This window comes from Xiphophorus hellerii, chromosome 12, assembly GCF_003331165.1.
Source record: "Xiphophorus hellerii strain 12219 chromosome 12, Xiphophorus_hellerii-4.1, whole genome shotgun sequence".
Lineage (NCBI taxonomy): Eukaryota > Metazoa > Chordata > Actinopteri > Cyprinodontiformes > Poeciliidae > Xiphophorus > Xiphophorus hellerii.
This window is the reverse complement of record NC_045683.1, coordinates 12,998,062-13,021,890: the sequence shown is the minus strand read 5'-3', so window position 1 is coordinate 13,021,890 and position 23,829 is coordinate 12,998,062. Positions and strand designations below refer to the sequence as shown.

General features: G+C 38.3%; 1 protein-coding gene across 2 annotated transcripts in view; it reads left to right on the top strand.

The window, feature by feature from the left end:
* dock8 (dedicator of cytokinesis 8) overlaps nucleotides 1-23,829 on the top strand; it is a 62,766-nt gene that overhangs the window by 13,190 nt on the left and 25,747 nt on the right. The window contains exons 1-23 of one of the 2 annotated variants that reach the window (XM_032578368.1): nucleotides 1,381-1,629; nucleotides 4,284-4,459; nucleotides 4,753-4,824; nucleotides 4,940-5,048; nucleotides 11,502-11,711; nucleotides 12,011-12,096; nucleotides 12,767-12,833; nucleotides 16,238-16,387; nucleotides 16,601-16,681; nucleotides 16,844-17,009; nucleotides 17,739-17,875; nucleotides 18,135-18,228; nucleotides 18,551-18,713; nucleotides 19,295-19,412; nucleotides 19,513-19,583; nucleotides 20,033-20,177; nucleotides 20,281-20,382; nucleotides 20,701-20,796; nucleotides 20,939-21,173; nucleotides 21,317-21,481; nucleotides 21,575-21,753; nucleotides 22,748-22,840; nucleotides 23,334-23,429. In XM_032578368.1, the coding sequence (XP_032434259.1) occupies nucleotides 4,332-4,459; nucleotides 4,753-4,824; nucleotides 4,940-5,048; nucleotides 11,502-11,711; nucleotides 12,011-12,096; nucleotides 12,767-12,833; nucleotides 16,238-16,387; nucleotides 16,601-16,681; nucleotides 16,844-17,009; nucleotides 17,739-17,875; nucleotides 18,135-18,228; nucleotides 18,551-18,713; nucleotides 19,295-19,412; nucleotides 19,513-19,583; nucleotides 20,033-20,177; nucleotides 20,281-20,382; nucleotides 20,701-20,796; nucleotides 20,939-21,173; nucleotides 21,317-21,481; nucleotides 21,575-21,753; nucleotides 22,748-22,840; nucleotides 23,334-23,429 (2,763 nt within the window). In that variant the 5' untranslated portion in view covers nucleotides 1,381-1,629; nucleotides 4,284-4,331. Of the gene's footprint in view, nucleotides 1-1,380; nucleotides 1,630-4,283; nucleotides 4,460-4,752; nucleotides 4,825-4,939; nucleotides 5,049-11,501; nucleotides 11,712-12,010; nucleotides 12,097-12,766; nucleotides 12,834-16,237; nucleotides 16,388-16,600; nucleotides 16,682-16,843; nucleotides 17,010-17,738; nucleotides 17,876-18,134; nucleotides 18,229-18,550; nucleotides 18,714-19,294; nucleotides 19,413-19,512; nucleotides 19,584-20,032; nucleotides 20,178-20,280; nucleotides 20,383-20,700; nucleotides 20,797-20,938; nucleotides 21,174-21,316; nucleotides 21,482-21,574; nucleotides 21,754-22,747; nucleotides 22,841-23,333; nucleotides 23,430-23,829 lie in introns of those variants that run through there. The other variant, XM_032578367.1, reaches the window with a different exon arrangement.

The following is a 23,829-nucleotide window of genomic DNA, read 5'->3' as shown; positions in this document are numbered from 1 at the left end:
GTACTAATACCTCCTTAAATGAGGTATTAGACTCATTTAAGGAGTCTAATACCTCCTTCAGTGAGGTATTAGACTCTATGGCATATAGTCAATCTGAACCTCCATTACACCTCAGGAGAGCCACAGGCTAATCACCTCCATGCCACACTGCATTGTTGCATTAATTCATATAGAAGGAGCCCCAACTAGTATTGAGTCAATGTCCTGTGTTTCTGTATCTAAGATTCTTTATTTTTTGGTATCATGTATTTTTGGCATTTGCTCAGAAACGGAATTTTTTTTATCATTAGCTCTAAGTTATTATTCAAAATAACTGAAATAAATTCTTTAGGATATATCACACTGCGTAGAAAATCTACATGAGTTTCTGAAATATATTACCTTTTTCATATTATTGTAATTCAATGAGATGTACCTTGATAACAATACATGTTTCCTAAACAAGGTCTGGAAAACTCTGGATTTCTTTCTACAAAGGAGTGAATAGCATCATTGCAGGTTAGAGCATAGCAGGTTGTTATCACAGTTCTTCTGAGCAAACAAACACAATGATGTAGTCTAATCCTGTGCAGGGATTGGTTCCCACACTACGCTTCAAGACTTTCTGTGGGACCCTTTGAGTCCCTGTCTCTGCCTTCCAGTGTTTTATCTTCCACTTCCTTCTTCTTTTTTTATCCTAGCTTTTCTCTGTCATTTCATCCTACTCTGCTGCTCTACATTTTTGTCACTCAAAAGTTTACTAAAGCTCTTAAGTGCTAAGTCTCTTGACATATCTGTAGCGTGACTTAGCTGAAACCCTGTTATACTTCCCTGGCTTTGATCCTTGAGCTTCTCAGCTGACGTGGTTTCGGTTGCACTACTTAGACCATTCACCCCACTCTTCCACCTCCACCTGCTGGCATCCAACACTGTTAATCTGTAACCTGCTTGAGTCGGGAAATGGGTCAGCGTCTAGGCTGCTGACTGGCACTGGATGGGGCTGTTTACCTTGCAGCTTATGAGGGGGAGCAAATGTTTAATATGTCTGGATTTGGCATGCAGGGAGAGAGGTTTTAATGCCATAATCTCTGGGACGGTGGTTTTCTTGTTATTCAGCAGTGAAAGCTGAGGGATGAGTGAGGGATATTCACTGTGGCAGTTGTGCTTGGAAATTTGTGTGTTGCCGGTTGAGTGTTATTTTAGTTTTGCTGCAAAAACGAAGAGATTAAACGAAAAGCTTTGCATGATATTGTGTGCTTCTCCTGTTTGCCCCTGTGCAATCTGTTCCGGTGTTGAAACACTGGTTGAAAATGGGAGCGCTTCAGTGATGTCACTTCCTACAAAGCATTGGTGGTTTTTAAGCATGTTCAAGTTTTTAGTCTGAATGTAAGCTAATAGAAAGCAGATGGTACCATCTTTTGCTTCAACTGGTCCTGATGTTGGTTGTTTCCCTCCACAATCCTCTGTAGTTTTCGTCTTCTATGAATAAGAGGATGAATGTAAAGAGGATCTGTTTGCTAGCTTGTGGTTTAGTTTCAGTAAAAAGCAATCAGCGTCAGTAGAAACGAACAGTAGTGCAGGTTCCCATATCCGGACTGCGCCATTTTGTACACTTCCTCTTTAAAGTGGCACTTTTCAGTTGTGAGCAGGGTAAGTCTAACTTATCTGTTTGAGTTGTGCAGGTACTAACAGAGACTTTAAAGCTATGTTTAAACGCTCATATGTCTGTGGTGAGGTTAAATTAAGTTCTACATTTTAAAAATGTTGCTTGTCTTCGGTTTCTGTTTGCAGTCTCATCTGGCTTGACAGGGTGGATTATAATAGCAAAGTGTTGGAAGGTTTATCAGTTTCTTGAATAATCATATCTGATGTATGCTGAAAATGTTTAAATCAGAGAATTCATTATGTTAAATCTTGGAGCATTTTTTCTCTTTTATCCTAATAATGAAGCATTTGAAAGCTTGAAGTTTGTATCATGTGGTCGATCTGCTTTAGAAAGTAGATTTTTCAGAAATATGATCATCATCATTGAGAGTTGATTGAATACTTAAGGAGTTTTCCTTTCTCCCTTGTGTTAACTCTGCAGAGCATCATTCACAGATTACAAGCATGCATGCATTAGCATTCATTATTTTTTGGGGGTGGGGGGGTTCATGCTCTGCACTAAAATAGAGAGAGGCTATGCTATGATGGTTGTTCTAGTTCTGAGTAAGAGTGCCTAATTTGGAATTTTGTTGAGGCACACACCATCTCTGTAGAATCAAGGTGCTTCACCTGTGTACACAATATTATACCGCATAGCTCTTTTTTAAAATTGCTATATTTTGTAGCTTGCTTACACAGGTGCTCGTGTCATTAGTTGTGCAGAGAAATGCGCTTCAGGGTGCGCGGATGTGCAAAAACATGTCTGCAGGCAGACAGAATTTGCTCTGCCTGTAAGAGTTGCGTAGAGCAATGACTCATGTTGTTGCTGCAAATTTCCCCACCTCTCCTCTGTGCACATACTGCTCATGAGTGCGTGCATGACATTTGCAATAATACCTCCATACTTTTATTTTTCTCTTTTCCACCTCCCCTACACATAGTTTTAAAAATACACTTTTTTAAGTGTAGGAGCATAAGCAAGATTAAAAGCTTAGATGTTTTTTGTAAGCTGTTCTGAATATTTATATGCAAGAAGATGCTATTTGTTTTTTTTGCATTTGTGCATTGTCTTTGTAAACTGCTTTTAATATTTCAGAAGAAGACTGCTGTGTTTCTGTAAGCTGTCTGTTTCTGCACCCTGTTAGCAGATTGGAAATCTGCCCAATTTTCTGTTACTTTCCTGCAGGTTCCTCTTTTTACCAGCAAACCAGCTTAGCCTGAATACTTTGTCTTTCCTAATCAGTTGGACATTTTGCTTCCAGTTGCCTTACAAAAAAGGCTCACTTAAACATTGATCTTGGGGATTTGTTAAAGTGTGTATTGAAGTGATTATGTTAACTATATGCAGAATTGCCTTTATCCCTGTATGTTGAGATAATTATAGATTTCCTTTTGATCTGCCTGAGAGGAGATTGGGGTGTTAGAGTTTCTGTCTAAAAATAAATTCACTAAGAGCAGAAAAGGCCCAGCTGTCTAATACAAGCCAAGTTTTTTCTAGTTACTATTTATGTCTGTTTGTGAGTCTTTTGTTCCTAGACAGGTATGAGCTATTAGAAAATAGTCATGATTCAACTTGTTTGGTCCTACCGCCCCTTTAAAAAAAAAAAAAAAAATCTGCACTGTTTACAGTAAATTACACAAGTATACTTGCTGGCTGAACCTTTTCACATATTCTCAGATTACTACCATCAACTTCAATGTATTTTGTTGCCAGTTTGCACAATAGGTCAACATAAGTAATGAATAACTATGAAGTAGGAGGAAAATTATCCATGGTTTCTCTTTTTACTAATAAAAATATAAAAAAATGTGATTTATTTTATATCCACCTTTTTAATCTTCCAGATATTTTGGGATATGTCTCTACATCCTTTGCAACATTTTCACCCATTCACCCAGTTGTGCTTATTCTTTGCAACAGACATTCCCACCTGAGCTGTGAATATCTGCAGCTTCTCCAGAGTTACAGTAATCCTCTTGGCTGCTTTCCTGATTAACTTTTTACCTGTCTAGATTAGATGAAAGTCTGTGGTCCTCATATTTTCTTGCTTTAATGTTGTTGAATGTTGCCATGGTGATCCCACTTCTCACTTTAAGCTCACTCAGATCAGTATCATGTGAGGGTGTGAAAGTTGCATTTAAATGGACAGGGGTATTTGTTTTGACATCAAGTTGCATGAAGCAGACTCTTATCAGCCGTCTTCTGAAAGTAAATTTGTGCGACTGTGTTTAATTTCATTTCAAAGTAAAGACGCCGTAATACATTTGCAAGTTGCACTTTTCAGATTTATGAAGAATCCTGAAGGTATTCTTTTCTTTCATCTTCACAGTTGTGAAGTTTCATCTTCACATTACTTCCATGTAAAATATATTGAAAGTTATGCTGATAATATGACAAAAGTCCTGCACAAACTCATTAGCCAAAATATTAATAATTTATTTGCATCTTTACCTAGGGTGCTCATACCTGGAAATATCTGATCCTTTAAATAAATCACATATAATAATTTTTGGGTAGATAATTAATTTCTCTGGAGATGCAAAAACAGTGCTTACTTAAGACATTTGATTATATTTGCTGCTAAAATGCCTTAAGATTTCTTTAGTCTCCTTCCATCAGAAAACATAACTTTCATATCTATGACCTGTGGATTTCTCAGCCTCCGGCGTATGACGCAGTGGAGCCATTGGACCTGGAGGAGTTCCTGATGTCACAGTTAAGAAGTGAAGATTCAGATCTGATGCATGAATTTGGAGACTTCCCTGATGATGACATTAAGGTGGAGCAGGTGGAGAAGGAGCGACGTACCATCCGGCACTCTGTCCCAGAGGATGGGTGGGTTATGAGCCAGAAAACATCAAAGGGAGGAAGATTTATATAATGGCCACAGTTTCACAATCTCTTAGAGAAAGACTTTAAGACACCAGGCTTTTATTGGAATGTTTTCTTTCATTTCTTAAACTATTTTGTAATTTTATCTTGCTAAACATGTGTGTCCTGCACCTTGACCATGACTTTCAGATAAGCTAAGAAGTAGAATTAATGGTTTTCAGATGTCTTTGAATGTCTGCTTACATATTTGCGTGTCTACATATTTTTTTTCCCTGTTCTCATTCCTTTCCTTTCAGAGGCGACTTAGATCCACATGTGAGAGATTGCGTGAAGAGTTACACCCAGCCATGGCTGGTTGTTTCCAGGAGGTAAACTCTTCAACTTTGTTTCAGTCCAGTGATCTCCATGTTTCCTTGAATGACAAACATCAACGTTCTTTACATCGCATGTTAATCCTTGTTGTCTGTGTTTGTGCATGTAAAGGTGCCAGGGGGATGGCTGGAGTGCATATTCAGAGCGAGTTGGCCTGCATAAAGTCCTGCATAAGCAAATCTTTGAGTCTGATTTCCAACCAGAAAACAAAGACAAACCAGTAAGAAGCCTACTTACTTACAGCACTCCTTGTATATCATTTTAATTCCAACCTCTTTTGAATAGTTTAAGCACCAAATAGTCTGTTAATCAAGCTAATGTGAAAGACACTAATATTTGGCTGATTAACCCGGGTTTATGGAAGGTTTTCGACATTTATTCTCTTTTCAACAATGAACAAAGTTTGCACAGAGTGGCTCAATGCAAATGCAAATGTAATATTCCTGGCTGGAGTGAATATTCCAGACATCACAGCATCTGTTTTATCACATGACCACCTAGTATGTAAATATATTTGCATGTTGGCCACTGAAAATAGCTGACAGTCAGGTAGACACGAAGCCTGGGAATCATCTCTGCATTTAGCTGATGTGATAATGCAGATTTCGCATAAACTTTTACATGTGTGCATGATTAGATGTTTCATTTGGTATTTTAAATAGCTATTGACCCTTTAGAAAGATGCCAATCTCAGCACACTGTGCTCCACAGCATTCACTCAGTGTGCCACAATTGTTGCTATTCACTTTCACGTTGTTATTATTCCACTTGCAGTTGTCTCTGGACTATTTAGTAACAAGTGAACTTTATGACTGGACTTATACAGGTAGCATCCTCTCGCAATAACAAATTTGAATTCCCTGAGGTCCTGAGGATGACCCACACTATCACAAATGTTTGCAGAAGCAGTCAGCATGCTAAAGTGCTTGTTGTTGCACCTATGAAAGCAAAACTTCCCTTGTGTTTTCAGTTGGTACACACAGCTGAACTGATCTCTAAAAATCCAGCTTGCTCCCATGTACATGTGTATGGATAAATTAGTATTTGTCCACTTTCCTTGTAATCAGACTGTTTTTTTTAAAAGAGCTGCAGGAAAAGCATAGTCTCTTTATTTAAAGTGTCTTTTGTTGAAGACGCTTTACTAAGAGCAGTATGGCAGTCCATACTGATGAAGGCCTGAGAAGCATGAATGTGAAAAGCAAGGGGGTGGGTTCTTTAATGCTGAACACAACAGTGTGTTGTTATTCTTATCACTCCCTCCACTGTGGGAATGACTCTTTCAAGTTTAGTTAGCCTCATTTGCACAGAAATAAAACGTACTATTTTCCCAATTTGTTTTTTTTTAACATTCTTTATTTAAGAATATTATGAATCCAACATATATGCATATGTATATTTATACATGCACTTACATGAAAAAGCACTTACAACAAAAAAGAGAGACAGAGAGAACGAACAAAAAAGGGGGCGGGGGACTCAGCAAACATTTAAATCCATTTCGGCAATTGACATTTCTTAGAAAGGTCTTCATGGGCTCACATGGAAGGGAGGTGTACATAACCAGTGTCTCTCATTAAAAGAGAGAGATATACAAAGGGGGCTGACACAGCTTTTTTATAACCCAAAGCATCTTTATCCTTGTGGCCATCCAAAGTGGGAAATAGCTGGGGTCCATACACTCAGAAAAATGTCAATTTTTACATGACGTTTTGCTGTTATCTTTTCCATTATATACACATTCTTAAATTTTTCTTGCCATTGTTGAAGGGTGGGAGGCAAAAGCCAGGACAGAGTTATCATTTTCCTTGGTACTAGTAGCAGAATCTGTAGTAACTGGACTTCCTTTTCCCCAATATCTTCTCCTAGGGGCAAACCCAATATATAATGCAGTGGGTTCAGTGGTAACGTGAACTTAAATATTTTTTTAATTTCTGTCTGAAACCCCTGCCAGAATGGAATCAGTACTGGGCAGTCCCAAAAAATGTGGGTGTGATCCCCAATCTGATTACAGTTCCTCCAGCACAAATTTATAGCATTTCTGTTGTATTTTGAAATACTGAAAGGTGTTTTGAAGAATCTCATTCTCAATTTCCAGTCAAATTCCTTTCAACCTGGACTGTGGGTGATCTTAAAACCTTTTTCACAAATCTCCTCCCGCTCCTCATCTTCAATAACAATATTCATTTCTAGTTCCCACTTTTGGTTTATATCTATAGAATTGTCAGAGAAATGAATTTGTAAATATTTATATAGATTAGATATAATATTCCTCTTATTATTTTCCTCCACACATTTTATCAGAAATATTTCTAAAGGTAATGTATTTTGTTTCAAGGTATGCCATTCTTTGTGCGATAAAAGGTAATCCCTTAATTGTAAGTACTTATAGAAATCTTTTGAGCATAATCCCTATTTATCTTGTAACTACTTAAATGACTTAAGGGTTTCTCCACTGAATAACTGATTAATTCTTATGAATCCTTTCTGTGCCCATCTCTGATAACCCGTATCCAGTTTGTTTGGAAAAAAGTCAGTAATCTTGGCTATTTTTGTTATGCGTAATATTGTTAAAGGTGCTCCCATTTTCTTCCTCACTAGAGACCAGACTCTGTATGTACAATTAATCCACTCATTTTCAATTTTTAAATCCTTCCAATTTTTTCCCTCCATAAATGGCATCGCTTCAAGAGGTACCAGTGGGCATGCATTGTTCTCCAGACCAATCCAGTTCATCTCCTCATCCTGTACAAGCCACTCGACCACAACACGAAGTTGTGCTGCCCAGTAGTACAATTTCAGATTAGGCAGACCAAGGCCACCTTTTTCTCTTGGGTTTAACAATAATTTCTGTCTGATTCTTGGTTTCCTCCTTTGCCAAATAAAGTTATTAATAATTTTATCCAAAATTTTAAAAGTGGAAGCAGGTATCCAAATAGGTAGTGCCTGAAATACATATATTAATCGTGGGAGAACATTCATTCTCACTGTTTCTATTCTGCCCAAAAGGGACAGAGGAAGAATCTCCCATCTAGACAGGTCTGATTTTATTTGTGTGATTAATCTACTATAATTTCTATTAAATAGTTGCGAGGTTTGTGGTGTAATCATCACACCTAAATATTTGAATCCCCTCTTGGACCAATTAAAAGTGACCTCTTTATCTAAACCTGTAGGCCATTTTACCACCAACATCATAACTTCAGACTTGGTTTCATTAACTTTATAGCCTGAGATTTCTCCAAAATCTTTTAAACTAGTCATAAGCCTAGGGGTTGAGCTCAGAGGGTTAGAAATATATAAAATAATGTCATCCGCATATAATGAGATTTTATGGGTGACTCCACCTGCTGTTACTCCATGAATTCTAGGGTCTGTCCGTATTCTTTCTGCCAGGGGCTCGATACCAAATAGTAGAGGCGAAAGAGGACATCGCTGCCTACTTCCTCTTTTTAAACCAAATTTCTTTGAGGAGTGTCCATTCACCCGTACTTTGAATGTGGGTCCAGACTGTAGCACACCAATCCATTTGATAAAGTCTCTATGAAATCCCATTTTTGCCAGTGTGTGTTTCAGATACTGCCAGTCCACGCTATCAAATGCCTTCTCAGCATCAAGGCTGATTATGATTTTACTGTCAATCATAAAGTGTCTCATAGTGAGCTGAGAAAGCTTCTGCAATATCTTTAGGATGGGACAGCATTTTCTTTGCAAAAGGATTCATTATCTTTTCCACTGTGCGATCAGCCTGTTTCTTGTGCAGCTGAAATGCTAGTAGCCTGCTGGCCCTATTCCCTGATTCATAATACTTTTGCTTGGCAAACCATAATGCTCTCTCTGCCTTTTGCGTCAACAAGATATCCAGTGTTTGTCTGTATTTGCCAAGAGATTTTAAAGTAGTTTCATCATTAGTCTTTTTATGTTCCTCCTCCAGTTGTCGTATGCGATTTTCTAACTCTGCTTGTTTTTTATCGTGTTCTCTTTTGATTTGGGATGGCAAAGAGATTAACTTCCCCCTCAGCACAGTTTTTCCAGCTCCCAAAGAGTTGACACTGATACTTCCCCATTTTCATTGTGTTCCATATACTCAGTCCAGTCTTTTTTAATTCTTTGAACTATTTCTGGATAATTTAGAAGTGAAACATTCATTCTCCACTGTTTAGGTTGGTTATTGTTCTCTAAATTTATTGTCATAACAACTGGACCGTGGTCTGATATTGTTATTGGTTCAATATGGCAATTTGTAACTTTATGTGCATCCCTCCTTAAAACAAAAAAAGAGATCTATTCTGGAGTAGCTTCCATAGACCTTTGAAAAAAGGTGTAATCACACGCCTTGGGGTGACTTTGACGCCATATATCTACTAGCCCCATTTCTTCAATCAAACTGGGCAGAATTTTAGACTTCTGGGGCACTGGTCTCTGTTCAAATGGGTATTTATCCAATTTGTGGTTCATCACACAGTTAAAATCCCCTCCAGCTACTATAAATCCATCAGCTTTTGCTGTCAGAAGAGCTGAAATGTCCTTGAAGAAGCTAGGATCATCTTCATTAGGCGCATAAATGTTTAAGAGGGATATACTCACTCCTCTAATTGTACCTACAGCCAAAATATAGCATCACTTTTTGTCTTCATACGTGTTCTCTACAACGAAGCCTAGTGATCTATGACATAAGAAGGCAAATCCTCTTCGTCTGCCCCCTTCACATGAAGCACTGTAAACCTGCCCTACCCACACCCTTCTGAGTTTTTTATGTTCTGTCTCATTAAAGTGGGTCTCCTGAAGCATTGCAATTGAACAGTTCAGCCTTTTTAGCTGGGTCAAAATTTTATTTCTCTTTATTGGATTATTTACTCCATTTATATTATATGTGATTGCTGTTAATGTATCCATTTTTGTAGCTTAAGGTTTTTGAGTATTCCCCCTCCTTTTCCCAATTTGTTTAACGAAATAAGTTCTCCATGTTGTAAAATGTGGAAAATTATAAATTCACCAACCAACCTGCCCAGGTCACTGCCTCATTTTCCTAGTGGTGATTTATTAGGCCAACTTCCCATGCTGGCCTCTCTGTAGTTTTTCGGTCACAGAGTGACCAAATCCCTGGTTCCCACAGTTAGGCAGTCCCTGCCACCCAGCTCCCTTAAAGCACCACTTCCACCCACTGCTTGCTCTGGTTAATCATCCAAACCCAAAGGCCCCCTATTACTGCTGCAGGCTTCCCATCATGTCTATGCCAGAGAGAAAGAGAGAGAGATGGGAAGAACAACACTATTGTCCCCTGTCCTTGGTCCAATCTGTTTCAACAAAAGCCCCGGGTATGTGGTGTGATGGACTCCTGGAGCCTTGACAGGGTGAAGCTTTACTAGGGTGGCTGCTCGGTCAGTCCTACCCTGTAGTGTAACAGCTTGGATCTGGGCTTGATGGATGATGAGAGTGAAAAAGACAAGAAGAGAGGGGTGGCATGAGAGAAGGTCCTCATCATGCAGTGTGGCTGCAGGGGAGTCATGCCATGCCCAGTAGCTGGGTGTTCATGCCAGGAACAGAACTTTCTCTTTAAACACAAAAGTTATTGAAATTAAAGAGTATTTTCTGTTAATCATTTCATGTCATCATTTGAATTAAACTGATGAATGAATGAATTTCTTTACTTTGCATGTACATGTACATCTGCAAAGAAACTGTCAAAAAAAGATAGATCGTCTTTTTTTCAACTCAGGCTTTTGAAAATGTAATCTAAAAACTTGGCCTTGTCTCAACACACCGTCTTCTGGTGTTGAAATCCTGGGGTTGCTCCAAAGAGCTCTTGTGTAAACACAGTTTAGGAAATGACCTAGCTATGATTGAACCTTTTAGGAAGGCTGTATTATTTTAAGATGGCTTCAACCAATCTGGAAGTAATTTGATACTGCAAATGGGTTTATTATTCAGACATGATCAAAGATGATCCTAAAGGGCCTCCGAACATATCTGTATATCACAAAAGGAAATTCACTTGATTAGTGGAAGTTCCTGATGCTTTCTTCAGTCCAGATGTGTTGCTTGCAGTGTTCTGGTTATCAAATAATCATCAACTCCAAAAATAAATGAACAGATCAGTTCTGTACTCTGTGCTGCTCAGGACAAATTGACTACATACCTCCTGTGTGTCCTGGAGATAACACTAGAGACAACTAGCTTATTTTCCCTTATTTTATAACAGTGGTTCTTAATTTATTTTACTGAGAGACCACTTTCTTGCATTTGTACACATATGCACTTATAAAGTTAATCATAGTAATGGAGATCTATAGATCGCCACGGAAAATGCAGCTAAACACAAGCGCTAGCCTATGAGCATTTTCTACAGGTAGGAAAAGAAAAGAAGATGGATTGAAAGAGAGCAGTAGCTTTGACAATGACTTCATTCAGAAAAGAAATGACACTAAACACAGAAGTGAGCCACCAGTACTTTTTATGTAAACAATGTAACATTTCAGTTTCATTCAATTTATTTATATAGCGCCAATTCACACTAAATATTGCCTCAAGGCACTTTACATAAAAGATAGTCATCTTTTATTCATCCATAATTTTTCTCTCAAGTATTTTCATTCCTGTCACATGAATATGATTCTGCTGCTCCCACCTTGACCACGCCACCACACTAACGTGTTTTCCTCCATCTTTGCCTCAGGTCAAGTCTCCAACTCTAGCAGGGCTGAGCGATGACTCCGACCGCACACTGACCTCGTGTGATTTTAATTTGCGAAGCCTGGCCCCAGACCAGAGGGTCGAAGGACTGCTGGCCTTCAGCAGCCATGAGGAGCTGGATCGCTTCAACCAGGAGGCGCGGCATGCAAAAAGACATCCTGAGGTGTTTGCGCTTTACCCGCCACCTGATGAGGTAAAGTATTCACTATTTAGCTATTTAAATATGCATAAATTACATATTTAAATCAACTAAAGCAATTAATCAAGGTTTTATTTATGAAAACTTATGCAACTTTTAATATAAATGTTGAACGTTGACCTTAACTCTAAGCAGATTTGAGCTTAGTTTTAGTTTCCACAGTTGCAGAATCTCAAATATTTAGGAAAATCGTCACTTGCGTTGTGCAAAAACATTTTTCTGAAAATATAAATTTTCTTCCGGCCCATCTACATCTGCTTTTCATTTTTTGCTTCTTTTTGTTTTTGTTCTAGGACGATGCGGTGGAAATCCGGCCCATTCCCGACTGCCCCAAAGAACACACTGGAGAACGCATCTTGATTCGATGCCAGGCCATGAAGTATGTCATACATTTTCATTATATTGTGGGAGGAAGAATGGTTCTATCATTTCATCAGCTGCTTTCTGTTCATTGTACACGGTGGGCAAAGAGCCAGCAGTTGCTTGTTTTAAAGTGAAAATCTTCAAGCACCCTATTATGTATAAAAGTAAACTTTTCTGTTTTATATAGCAAATAAGGCACTGATGGATTTAACATCTGATTGTTATTTATGAGTCTAAGTAGATTAATAAAAAGGAATTCATTGACAGACAAAGCAATACATCAGGGTGGAGGACTGCTCTGTGGAGGGGTTCCTCCCTAAAAAGTCTGTATTCCTCTCTCTACTTAGTGAATTTTTCTCTGTCTTACACACACACATAAACACGCAGACCACTCACATTTTTCTGCCTTACACTTTTCATAATGCCTGTCCCTGTGCAGCCCATACAGCTGCCAAATGTCTGGGTTAATTTCTCAAATTGCAGTGGTTTGGCATCATACTATCTGACCCCCTTTTTTTGATCCCTCAGTTCAGCATGTCATCATTTAGCGTCGGGACAATTGGTTCCTTCCTGTCATGACTGCCGTTTACAGGAAGAAAATATATTCTGAGCTCAACTGTAAAAACAGAGTTCCACTCATTGGCCATACTTAATTTGCATATTTCCTCTTCTTCCTCCACTTCAAGGTTTGAAATTGACATTGAGCCCATTTTTGCCACCATGGCCTTATATGACCTGAAAGAGAAAAAAAAGGTAAGGAAACTCATTATTTTTGCAGAGTAGCTACTCTTATTAAGTAGTACTAGTCTGCCGGGTGTGTCCCAGTGTTCTCATGTCTACATATGCACAATGGTATTTCCTCACATTAATTCTAATGCTAGGGATAGTCAGTCAGCTATATCCTTCAAATGTTTGTAAAGATGTAGGACTTGGGAGGAGGTCTCACTTTTCCATCCAGTTTGACTCAGTTTGAGCTACTTTGTATGACAGAATAGGGGGAAAAAAAGTTTAAGTCTCGAGAAGAGCGAAACTGATAGAGATATCCTGAAAGATCTGCAGCAAGAGTTGCAGCAAAGGTGGTTCTGCAAAGTATTGATTCAAGGTAGTGAATGCAGATGTGGGTCAAAATTTTCAGGGTTTTTATTTGAAAGTTTTTTTTCCGAAACCATTAATCCTTCCCCTTGCACTTTGGCCTAATAACACTGGTTTTCACACCACCTTTTTAAATTTGCATAGGGAAATACCACAAAGCAAACCTTTCACATCTGAAGTCAGTTTTACTGCATGGATATGTATTAAAAACAGAAGTAAAGACCAAATATTACATGAGCATACTTTATGTAATATTATGAAAATTAGAAAACTTAATGCTCAATACGACATATAGGAAAAAATATATAAGCTGTTGCTTATAAAAGGAAACCATTTTGTATGGCAATTGGAAGCAATAAATTGCTTCCAGTGATCTGAACAGAGACAATATCAAGTAAACCTTTAGCTTTAAAATGAATGACTACTTGTAAATGAATAGCTTAAGAGACGTCTGGATTTACACAAGTGAATATTTTTGGGGAGGGAAAGGAACGGAAAAATTATGAGCGTATTGACCTCTAAAATGAGACTTTTCTATTGACCTTCTGCCGTTCTGCTCTCATGGTTTTTGTGCTGCTTTGCAAGATTAACAGCTTTATGATACTCTAATGGGTGGAAGAGAAGAACTGAAAATTACCACCACAGAAGGAGATTTATTAGCTTATATTTCAGGATGATGCACCAAATAAAAGCTTCTTATTGCCCACCTCCTGGCAAAGATTAGTAAAAAGCCTGAGAACAAGTTAATGTTTTATTGCTGTTGTATGCAGGAATTGTATTTAGAATTGTATGTCAAAGAACATTTGGGAAAAAAACGAGACCCACCCTACAGATTCCACACCGTACTTAACAGTAGCTATATACTAATCATTCAAATTGCGAAGTATTTGTTTCTGAAAAGTTTTAGCTTGGTCTCATCGAACCAAAGTGAGCAATTACATTTAAACAGACAGCAGTGTTTAGCAGACGCAGCCTGTTTATGTTTGTGTTTCTGTCCTACAGAGCGGGATCTTTCCTGGTAGGTCTCTCAAATAATCGGTTGACATGTTGACAGCTGGTATTTAGACTATGTGACACTCTGATTGACTTTAGGAAATAAAGGTGTTAAATCAAAATTGGAGAGAGAGGAAATTTTAGGGGTCCCAACAAATGTGGCAATACCCTTTCACCTTAAATAAATTATATTGAAAGTTGGTTTTCAAAATGATAGTTAAAAAAAAGCTGATTTTTTTTCTAAGCTTTTTAAATTCATCTTTACCAGGAACGCCAATAAGTCTGGAGAGCACATTAAGTTAAAAAAATGATTGCAAATAATGTGAAGTTGCAATTCTGATGGTGTATCTTTGTGGTGGTGAAACAACTTCCCGTCTATTGCTATGAGTAAAAATAAAGGCTGAAAAGTCATGAAGCACGTCTCTATCTGCATGTGTCGCTCTTGTTTTGTCAGAGGTGATTACAGTTGAAACTACAAACCGATCACTTTTGACCTACTTATCTTTAAAATCTTCCCCTTTTTTTCCTCTATATATTTCTGAAGCTCTCCTCTGTGTGCTTGTTTAGCCTGTTTTACTCTGTTTTCAGTGTTGCGGTTAAAAATAGGTTGTTGCTTGTGTTGTGTTTTTTTCATGCACCTCTCAGGCTGTTTTACGTTTGTGAAATCTGCAGCAGATGTTCATAAAATTCCACTTAATACTCTGGGTTATTAAAAAATGTCCTTCTTAGAGCACAGAGGCAGGCTTTGGCCCAAAAAGCGGCCTACTTAGGATTTAAAATGTGCAGATGTAAAACAGACAGAGGTTTTACATTAGGCATGCAAGCAAATTAGCTTATTTTTACAGCAAGAAAGAAATTGATTCTTTACAAGTATTCCCTATTATGAATGATGACCTTTGTTATTTTGTAATAAAGTTTACCAAGATATATCATTCCCTAAGAACATTCCTCTGTAGTCAGCAGTATAAGGTCAGACTCATGCAGTTTATGCATAAAAAATATATTAGCAGGCATGGTAAATTCTTTTTTTCCCCAGCAGTTTTCACAAAGATTTGTTTTGATTGAAGCGGTTAGAAGAGGAACGTGCTACGCAGATGCTAATTCTAAAGCACCAGATGTTCTTCGTCTGACAATGCAAAGCTTGTTGGTGCAAGGCGGACTCTGTGATCAGAAACAACGTCACATTGAAGAGGGGTTATTACATTCCATGTGTCATTTCATCACAGTTTAATGGTGATTTGCAATAATGATTCTCTCTGAATATGAACAAAGTGAACCCTGGGCCTTTACTTTTAGTGAGTGAGTGATGCATGTCTAACTGTAGAAGTCAGCTGGCTCATATTAGCAAAAGATGAATAGTTTTTTAAAATGTTTCAAAAGTAAAGTAAGAAAAGTATAGCATGCAATTTATTCATTACATTTAGTCTGATAACCTGAAAGAAAATACAGTGCAACTAATTACCTACAGAGGTCCATCTAGTTGTTGAGTTTTCATATTTTCTTTTGGTTTCTCTCCTGCCACTCACTCAATGACGGCTGAAGATAGGCACCAGCTCTGTGGGTAATCCTGCATATATAAATGGATGGATGTCTTGCAAGAAGGCATATTTGCCATGAAGAAGAAAAAAAAAACATTTGCAGTAAAACCAGTCAATATGCTATGAGGTGTTTTGTGATAGATAAACTAGATTAGACAAAAAGACTTTGGCAAAATACTTATCTAAGCATGCAACCTGATCAAAGTTAATCTTGATGATTTCCAGCTACCAAAACATGGCAGATTTGCTTTGTTTGAGTGTGTGCTGCTCTGGTCAGTGCAGCAGAGGTATGTGCAGTATTATGGACAGAGGTTAAAAGCCCTGCAGTAAATAGGATCACATGACACGCAGCAGGTTCGGTCAGATCAGAACATTTTCTTTCTGCCTGCAGGCTGTAATAAAAAAGGGAGATGAGAAATTGCTGAGTGCTGAGTCAGCAATGCTTTTTGATCAATGTATTGAGACTGCTGCTTGTCTAACATACTACTCTTCTCTTTAAAAAAAAATCTATGTTTCTTTCATTTCATCATCCAGATATCAGAGAACTTCTACTGTGATCTCAACTCAGAGCAGTTTAGAAACTTCTTGAAACCTCACACTCCACATGTGGATCACTCCACCCTGGCTAGATCTGCCATCTTCTCTGTCACTTACCCATCCCCTGATATATACCTGGTCATCAAGGTAAGAATAAAAACCGATGTCCTATGACAATCATGTGGAAAACAGCAGAGGTTCCTGGTTTTAAAGAAACCCCATAGTTGAAATCTAAAATATACTGCGCAGCCTGTAATTCAATGCATTGTGAACCTTTCCCAGCAAGATATAGATTTTTTAGAGGGGCTTAAATGTTGCAAGCTTCTCTGATTACTTGTGTATTTCCTGTCTGTGTTTCAGATTGAGAAGGTCCTCCAGCAAGGAGAGATTAGTGACTGTGCTGACCCCTATTTAACAATGCGGGAGAGTGACTCTACAAAGGTAAAGTAGCAGAGCAATCTGTTTGTTGTGTCACCAGTCTCACTTCACAGAAATAAGCTGGCCTGTTTCTTTCTTCCCCTGGTAAAACCAATGATTCTTGTGGGTTTATTATTTAACTCTAAAATGAAAGTAAAGATTTGTGGCTTTCTTTCTTTATTTCAGAACAGAGACAAACTTGAGAAACTGAAGAGCCAGGCAGAGGCTTTCTGCCAGAGGCTGGGCCGCTATCGCATGCCTTTTGCTTGGGCAACAGTTAACATCATGGAGGTCATCTCTCAAACTGCTGCCTCGGACCGCGATGTCACAGATTCTGACAGCGTAAAAGGAGGTGTGTACGAGTTTGTCCACAGAAGAACCTGCTCCAGCTTAGAGTCATTTCCTGCATGTGGTTTTTCACCACATTTTGGAGCTTTACCAGAAGATCCAGATTATGTTTTATTCTAAATGAGTACAAAGTATTCTCGGGCACAACTTCTTAATGCGTCCTTCACAATATATTCACATATTTCACATAAGAAACACATTTTTCAAATGACGATTTTAAATGTCCTGTCAAATCCTTCCTATTGACAGTATCAGTATATTGCTGAAATAAAAAACCAGGAGAATGGACTAGAGGGAAGAAATGTCAGACCAAAAAGATTTCTGAAGGTCATGTCTTAAAAAAAGATTTAAAAAAAACAACAAAAAAACAAAACAGCAAAGACCAGCACAGGAACTGGTGAGATGTGGGAACTAGTGCAAAGCCAAGATGGAAAGGGAATGGCAGTGATCTGCAAACAAAAGTAATTGTCTATAAAACTGTCTAGGGCTTTGGACCCTTTTCTAAATTAGTACGTCTGGATATTCATAAGTGATATCATAATTTCTCAACAAGTCATCTCCCGCATGTCAACTTTTCAGCTAATTGCACTCACTTGTTTTCTGGCAATATTGCAAAGTGTTTCCACATATTGTAAAAAGAAAAATATAGTTTCTTTCAAAAATCTGTCATAATGCATTCATTATTCACTGAGTTTATATTTATTCAATCTTTTTTTTTTTTTCTTTCCTGAAGGTAAATCCAGCAGCATGGACCGGAAAGCGCAGCTCCCCAGGAGGAACTCCGAACGTTTCACTAGCATGGAAGAAGCTTGTTATAACGTTCACACTTTCAAACCTGCAACTATCACTATCACTACGATTTTCAAACAGGTTAGGCAACCAAACACAGAAATCAAGCTTTGTTTCCTTTTAAAGCTAAACTCAGCAAGATAAAGACAAAGACGAGGACGTGTACCAGCTTGTCCCTGCGGCCTACTATGAAAAGAAAAATACACTATAAATGCATAAAGCTCTTTTAATGTTTCTGTTTTGTAGTTGCACCTTTTGTATATTAATTAATTTTAGACCTTTTCACTTTTGCCATTTATGTAAATTTATAAAACTAACATTGTGTGTGTTTATGTTTCAGGAAGGGGATCGTCTAAGTGATGAGGATTTGTTGAAATTCTTAGCTGATATTAAGAAATCCTCAACTCCACAAAGAAGGATCAAGACAATACCAGGTTTTTTCCTCATTGCATTTAACTATTTGATCTGTTTACTGAATCTCATGCAGCAGCTTTTCTTTTTTCACAGAGAGTAAAGAGGAATAATGCAGCTAACAGTTCTCCAATTTAATGCCAGTCACACTGGCATCAAACTGATTAAAAAGTTTTTTTTCTAAAATAGAGGTATTGATCTGATATCATTCATGGCCAGAAAGTGCATTTCATTGAAGGAGTGTTTTTTTCCCCTCTCCCTTTCTAATTATTGGGTGTCTGTTTCTTAGCTAATGCAGTATTTAATGTGCCGTATAAGCAAACTGTAAATGATCATGTCTTCCAGGTTGCATTAAATTGGACATGTCTCCCATCCACGACACGCCGCAGGCCTGCTTGTCCACCGAACTCATCCCACTCATACCTGTGGCTGAGAAAAACATCCGTCCCGTCAAAGAGGTGTTGGAGTTTCCCTCCAGTGAAGTATATGTCCCTCACAACATTTACAGGTGTGTTTGGCGTCTGTTAAAATAGAAAGCATTTATCACAATTGTATACAACAAATTTTGTCGGAAGTACAACAAAATTCAAAGGCTACATCAAAGTGCTGTTTGGCTCTACTATCTGCTAAAAGTAAAAGAATAAAAAAGTGCTGTTTTGTTAACATGCTTTGCTGTGCTGAGGCAGTGAAGACTCTAATTGCATTTTAGAGAAGAGAGACTGCAGCCCATGATCTTTTGCTCTTTCTTGATTGCTGTCTCTTCCAAGGCACAATAGGTTAGGACGATCTCTATGGAGGACCGACAGAAGGTTATCAGCAGCTTCTGGTCGATGTTTTCCTTCTTGAGCAATCTCAGGAAGTGCAAATATTGCATTGCCTTCTTAATAACAGCCGTGGTGTTAGCAAACCATGAGAGGCCAGGAGAGATTTTCATCAACTTACCACCAGATAGTTAAGATATATTTGCTACAGGAGCGCCATCTAGTGATTTGTTTTGTAATTGCTTTCTTTCACTCGCATATTTCTTTGGATTCTTTTCTTATGTTATAACCAGGAGGTCTCATCCTCATTTTCTCTGTTTCTCTGTAGGAACCTGCTCTTTGTCTACCCTCAGAGACTGAACTTTGTCAACAGGCTCACATCAGCAAGAAATATCACCATCAAAATCCAGTTTATGAGTGGAGAGGACCCCAGTTGTGTTCTGCCTGTGAGTGTAACGGTTTAAAATCATTAAACACGTTGAAAGTTGACATATTGTGAAATCCATTCATGTTTTTATTCCTTTTTATGTTCCTTTTTATTTTTAGGTTATTTTTGGGAAATCCAGCAGTCCCGAGTTGTTACAAGAAGTTTACACGCCTGTTACATACCATAACAAGCAAGTACATGTTATTGCATATAACCCTGATTCCTTAAAGTCGGGCTTTGCTGTGATATGTAAAAAATATACATGCAAGTATGAATGAATAAATAAATAAATAAATAATTAAAACTTGAAATTTGGGAGATTTGCTACTGTAGTTCATCAGCATGTATGTTTTGAAATATTTAGTCCATAAAGCATATTTATTTCTCAGTTGTTTATTTTGTAACATCTTCCCCTTTCAGTAATCCTCTGCTTCTATTTTTTCTTTGTTTTATAATATTCGTTTCAAAGGACTTCAGTCTCTGTCCTCACTTCTCCCCTCACTTCGCCGTACTTTCTTTTAATACTTCTACTTTGATAAATCCTTTTATCATGTAAGTGTTTGTGGATTTCATGTCTCTTACCTTCCATTCTCATCTTCTTTTCTTTTGTGCTTTCTCTTGTTTTATTGTCTTTCTCAGGTCTCCAGACTTCTATGAAGAGGTGAAGCTTTCTCTTCCAGCCCGCCTGACAGAGAGGCATCACTTGCTGTTCACTTTCTACCACATCAGTTGCCAACAGAAACAGAACCAGAGCGGCAACTGCGAGACCCTCATTGGATACTCTGTGAGATTTAGCTTTTCTCTGATAACACTCCTCGCTTCAGTCTTGAAGTCTTCAGTCTTCAACTTTGCTGATCTAATGAATCTGGTGTTTGCCTTTGGTGCAGTGGTTGCCCATCCTGAGCTGCGACCGGCTGCAGACTGGACAGTTTTGTCTGCCCATCGTTCTGGAGCGACTTCCTGTCAACTACTCGCTACACACTCCAGAGGTACACACAGTTAAATATGTGAACTGCAAATGTAGTCATATCACTTGAACTTTTTCACATTTTGTCATGTCGCAGCCACAATCTTGGTGGAATTTATTATGATAAAGCTGGCAAAGACGCATCATTTCAGGCACGAACACATTTACTTTCGAGTTTATTGACTTTCAACACAGAATAAATGGAGTTAAATATCAATTTAAAGGTGTTTCTAATAAAAAAAAAATTTTGGTGGATATAATGCATATCTATTTAAAAATTGCACATTAAGAATGTTTTTGCAGACTGAAATAAAAAATTGTTCTGCCGTGTTCCTTGTAGAAACTTCCACCCCAGGTCCCTCCGGTCAAGTGGATGGAGAGCCACAAAGGGCTTTTCAACCTTGAGGTCCAAACTGTATCTTCTGTTCACCCTCAAGTAAATACAAATTTCAAAGTTTTACTTGTTTCACAGACCAGATAGATCATCTTCAATTACAACCTGTTTTTGCTTTCTAATACGCCTTTCTGCATTCTTTTATTGTGACTTCTCTGAAACAATCATCCCTTTACTGCACCAGGACAATCACTTGGAGCGTTTCTTCACCCTGTGTCATGCGCTGGAAGGTGGAGCTACATTCCCTGTGCGGATCAAGGACGAGAAGATTCCCGAGAACAAACTGGAGCACGAGCTGAAGCTCAGCATCGTATCTCTGTCCTCCTCTAATTTAGAGCCTCTGGTGCTCTTCCTCCACCGGATACTGGATAAACTTTTCACCCTCATCATGCAGCCCATGGTCATAGCTGGCCAAACTGGTGAGATACCACTTAAAATAAGATGTTTCTCATATTTTTGTCATAGTATAACAAAATTGTTTTATCTTTTTACTTATATTTTCTGATTTTAAATTTCTAACCATATCTATGTGCATATTTGTGCACATGTCCCCTTTTTTTAGCCAATCTGGCCCAGATAGCCTTTGAGTCGGTGGTGTCTATTGTCAACAGCCTTCATAACAGCCAGGAACTATTCAGGGACCAGCTGGGAAGAAATATCCTCTTAGCAACCTACCTTTACTGGGTCTTTCGTCTTCCTGACCCCCCCCGAGACACACAGAATGCCGGTAATGTCCTCATCATTTCAGTCACTGAAGTGTATTTACTGCCAAAATCTCCAGATTTTTTATTTCTATGTTTTTTGGGGACCTTGCCCTCAGGTCCAGCAGGTTCAGCTCCATCATCAGACAGCCGTTACATGACCATAGGTCCGGCTACGGCCGCCAGAGTCGGCAGCATGCTCCTCCAGTCCCGGATCCGCAGCAGCAGCAACCCCGACATCCCTGCTCAGCAAGCTTCTGATGAAGATGCAGAGATCAAAGACATTCTCTCTGCAAAGGTAATGATTAATTTGACCAAACCAGATGGATTTTGAAGTGTCAAGAGATCTGTCTCAGTTTTCACTGAATGTATGTCTTTTACCTGATTGTTAGACAGATATAAAGAATCACAGAGTATGGCTTGTACAGTTTAGATGAGATGTTTACATACATGTCATAAAAAGACCCTTGAACTTTTTTCCTCACTTTTTAATAGTCATACGAAACTCTTCCTGTTTTTGACAGATGGGATTAACAAAAGTATTCAATTTGCTAAGTATTTCGTTTGTGGAAAAGTGACGTCTTGCATGCTGGGTGAATTACAGCACATGTCAGTACTGTGGATAATGACACTGTCCTGCATTAGCTTTAGCCAGCATCTTCACAAGGTCTGTTGCTTTTGCGTCTCTTAGAAACAGAACCCATTCTGTGTCTAAGAGATCAGACACAGAATGGTCAGACTTGATACAGATGAATGTTGCATTTTCTGGAAAGGATGAACCAAGCTTGTGGGGGTCCACAGTTATCTTCATGTTATCTTTGCTGATTTCCTTAAGGGTTTTCTATGATATCACACAAAGAAGAATGATGTCTACAGCCTTAAATTACTTATGGCTCTGTTTAACTCAAATGTTAATTATCCCTTCAGAAGCACATCAAGCCTGCACATTATTATCTGGCCATTTTAACTTACATAGCAACAGTAATTTATCTAAACTTCTGACTCTGAAGAAAAATGATAAATAACACTCAAATTGTGGCATAAATATTCTCGGTAATCTCTGACCTGAAACAGCACTGGTTCAGACTGATTTAATGTGAAACAGTTGGAGGGAAAAAAAATCTTATGCATGTTTGATAAAGTGTATGTAAATATCTGGTTCTGTCTGTGAACACCCCAGAATTTACTCTTCAGTCCCTCTCTGTGTTAGGCATTGCAATGGGCCACCAGTTAGCCAGCCTAATGAAAACATCAATCATCTATCATAGTTTGATGGAACATTTTGCCTGCAGGGCCTCAACTACCCGGGCAGCCGCGTGTCCACCTATGTGGAAACCAGCAACTATCAGAACTCTGCAGGAAGCACAAGGCCCTCCAACAGAAAGGTACCGACTGGAAAGAACAGAAAGGCTGCAAAGCATAAAATCTAGTGTGATATACATGTTCATTTCTTATACGGTTGGTTTATTTGGAGAATTAGCAGAAGAGAGAATTGTTTTTGGGGAAAATAGAATAAGGATAGGATACTATACAAAGAGTTCAAACAGCAGCTACTGGTCATCTGAGGACTCATTTCTTCTTGCTATACGCAACTATTATCACCAACGATGTGGTAATTAAAATATGACTGCATTCTTTGTGTTGGACAAGAGGACTTGACTCTTTTAGGAAATGACAGATTTAAGTTATAATCTGTACACATGCAGAGGAAATGTATGGAAAACCAAAACGAACACCTACGGTCTGGAAAATCCACCATCCATTATCCTCTATTAGCCACAAGGTGGGAGTGTAACATTGAGGACATTGTGGTTGGTCAGAGTTCAGTGAAACTATAGATGCACTATTTTTCACTGCATTTTATTTTCTCTATTACAGCAATTTCACGAGGAGCTGGCTCTGCAGATGGTTGTCAGCACTGGCGTCTGCAGAGAAAACGCTTACAAATATGCCTGGTTCTTCTTTGAACTATTGGTCAGTGTCGAATTTTTTATATTTTTTACGACTCCATGTTTGAATTTAACTTACAAGGCAAAAAAGTTAAATAAACATGTGACTTTAAATATTGGTAATAATTAGGGTTAAAAAATCGAAAGGATTCAAATAAAACATTGACGTTACTGTTGATACCAACAGTTGCCGTTTTTACGGTTTTAGGATTGCACAGCCTGGGAGGGGGGACATGGAGCAAAGGAAAAAGGAAAGGAAATATCTTTTGTGTAATATAGAGTTTTGTATTGCTCATACAGATGCCCAATAAATTCTAATGGCAAAGAGAAGAAAATATTCCTGTACAACCACAGGTGGCTAGTAACATTGAAATTGGTGCATGACTTGCAGCTTAAAATTCAGAAATAAACTATTGTTTCTTTTA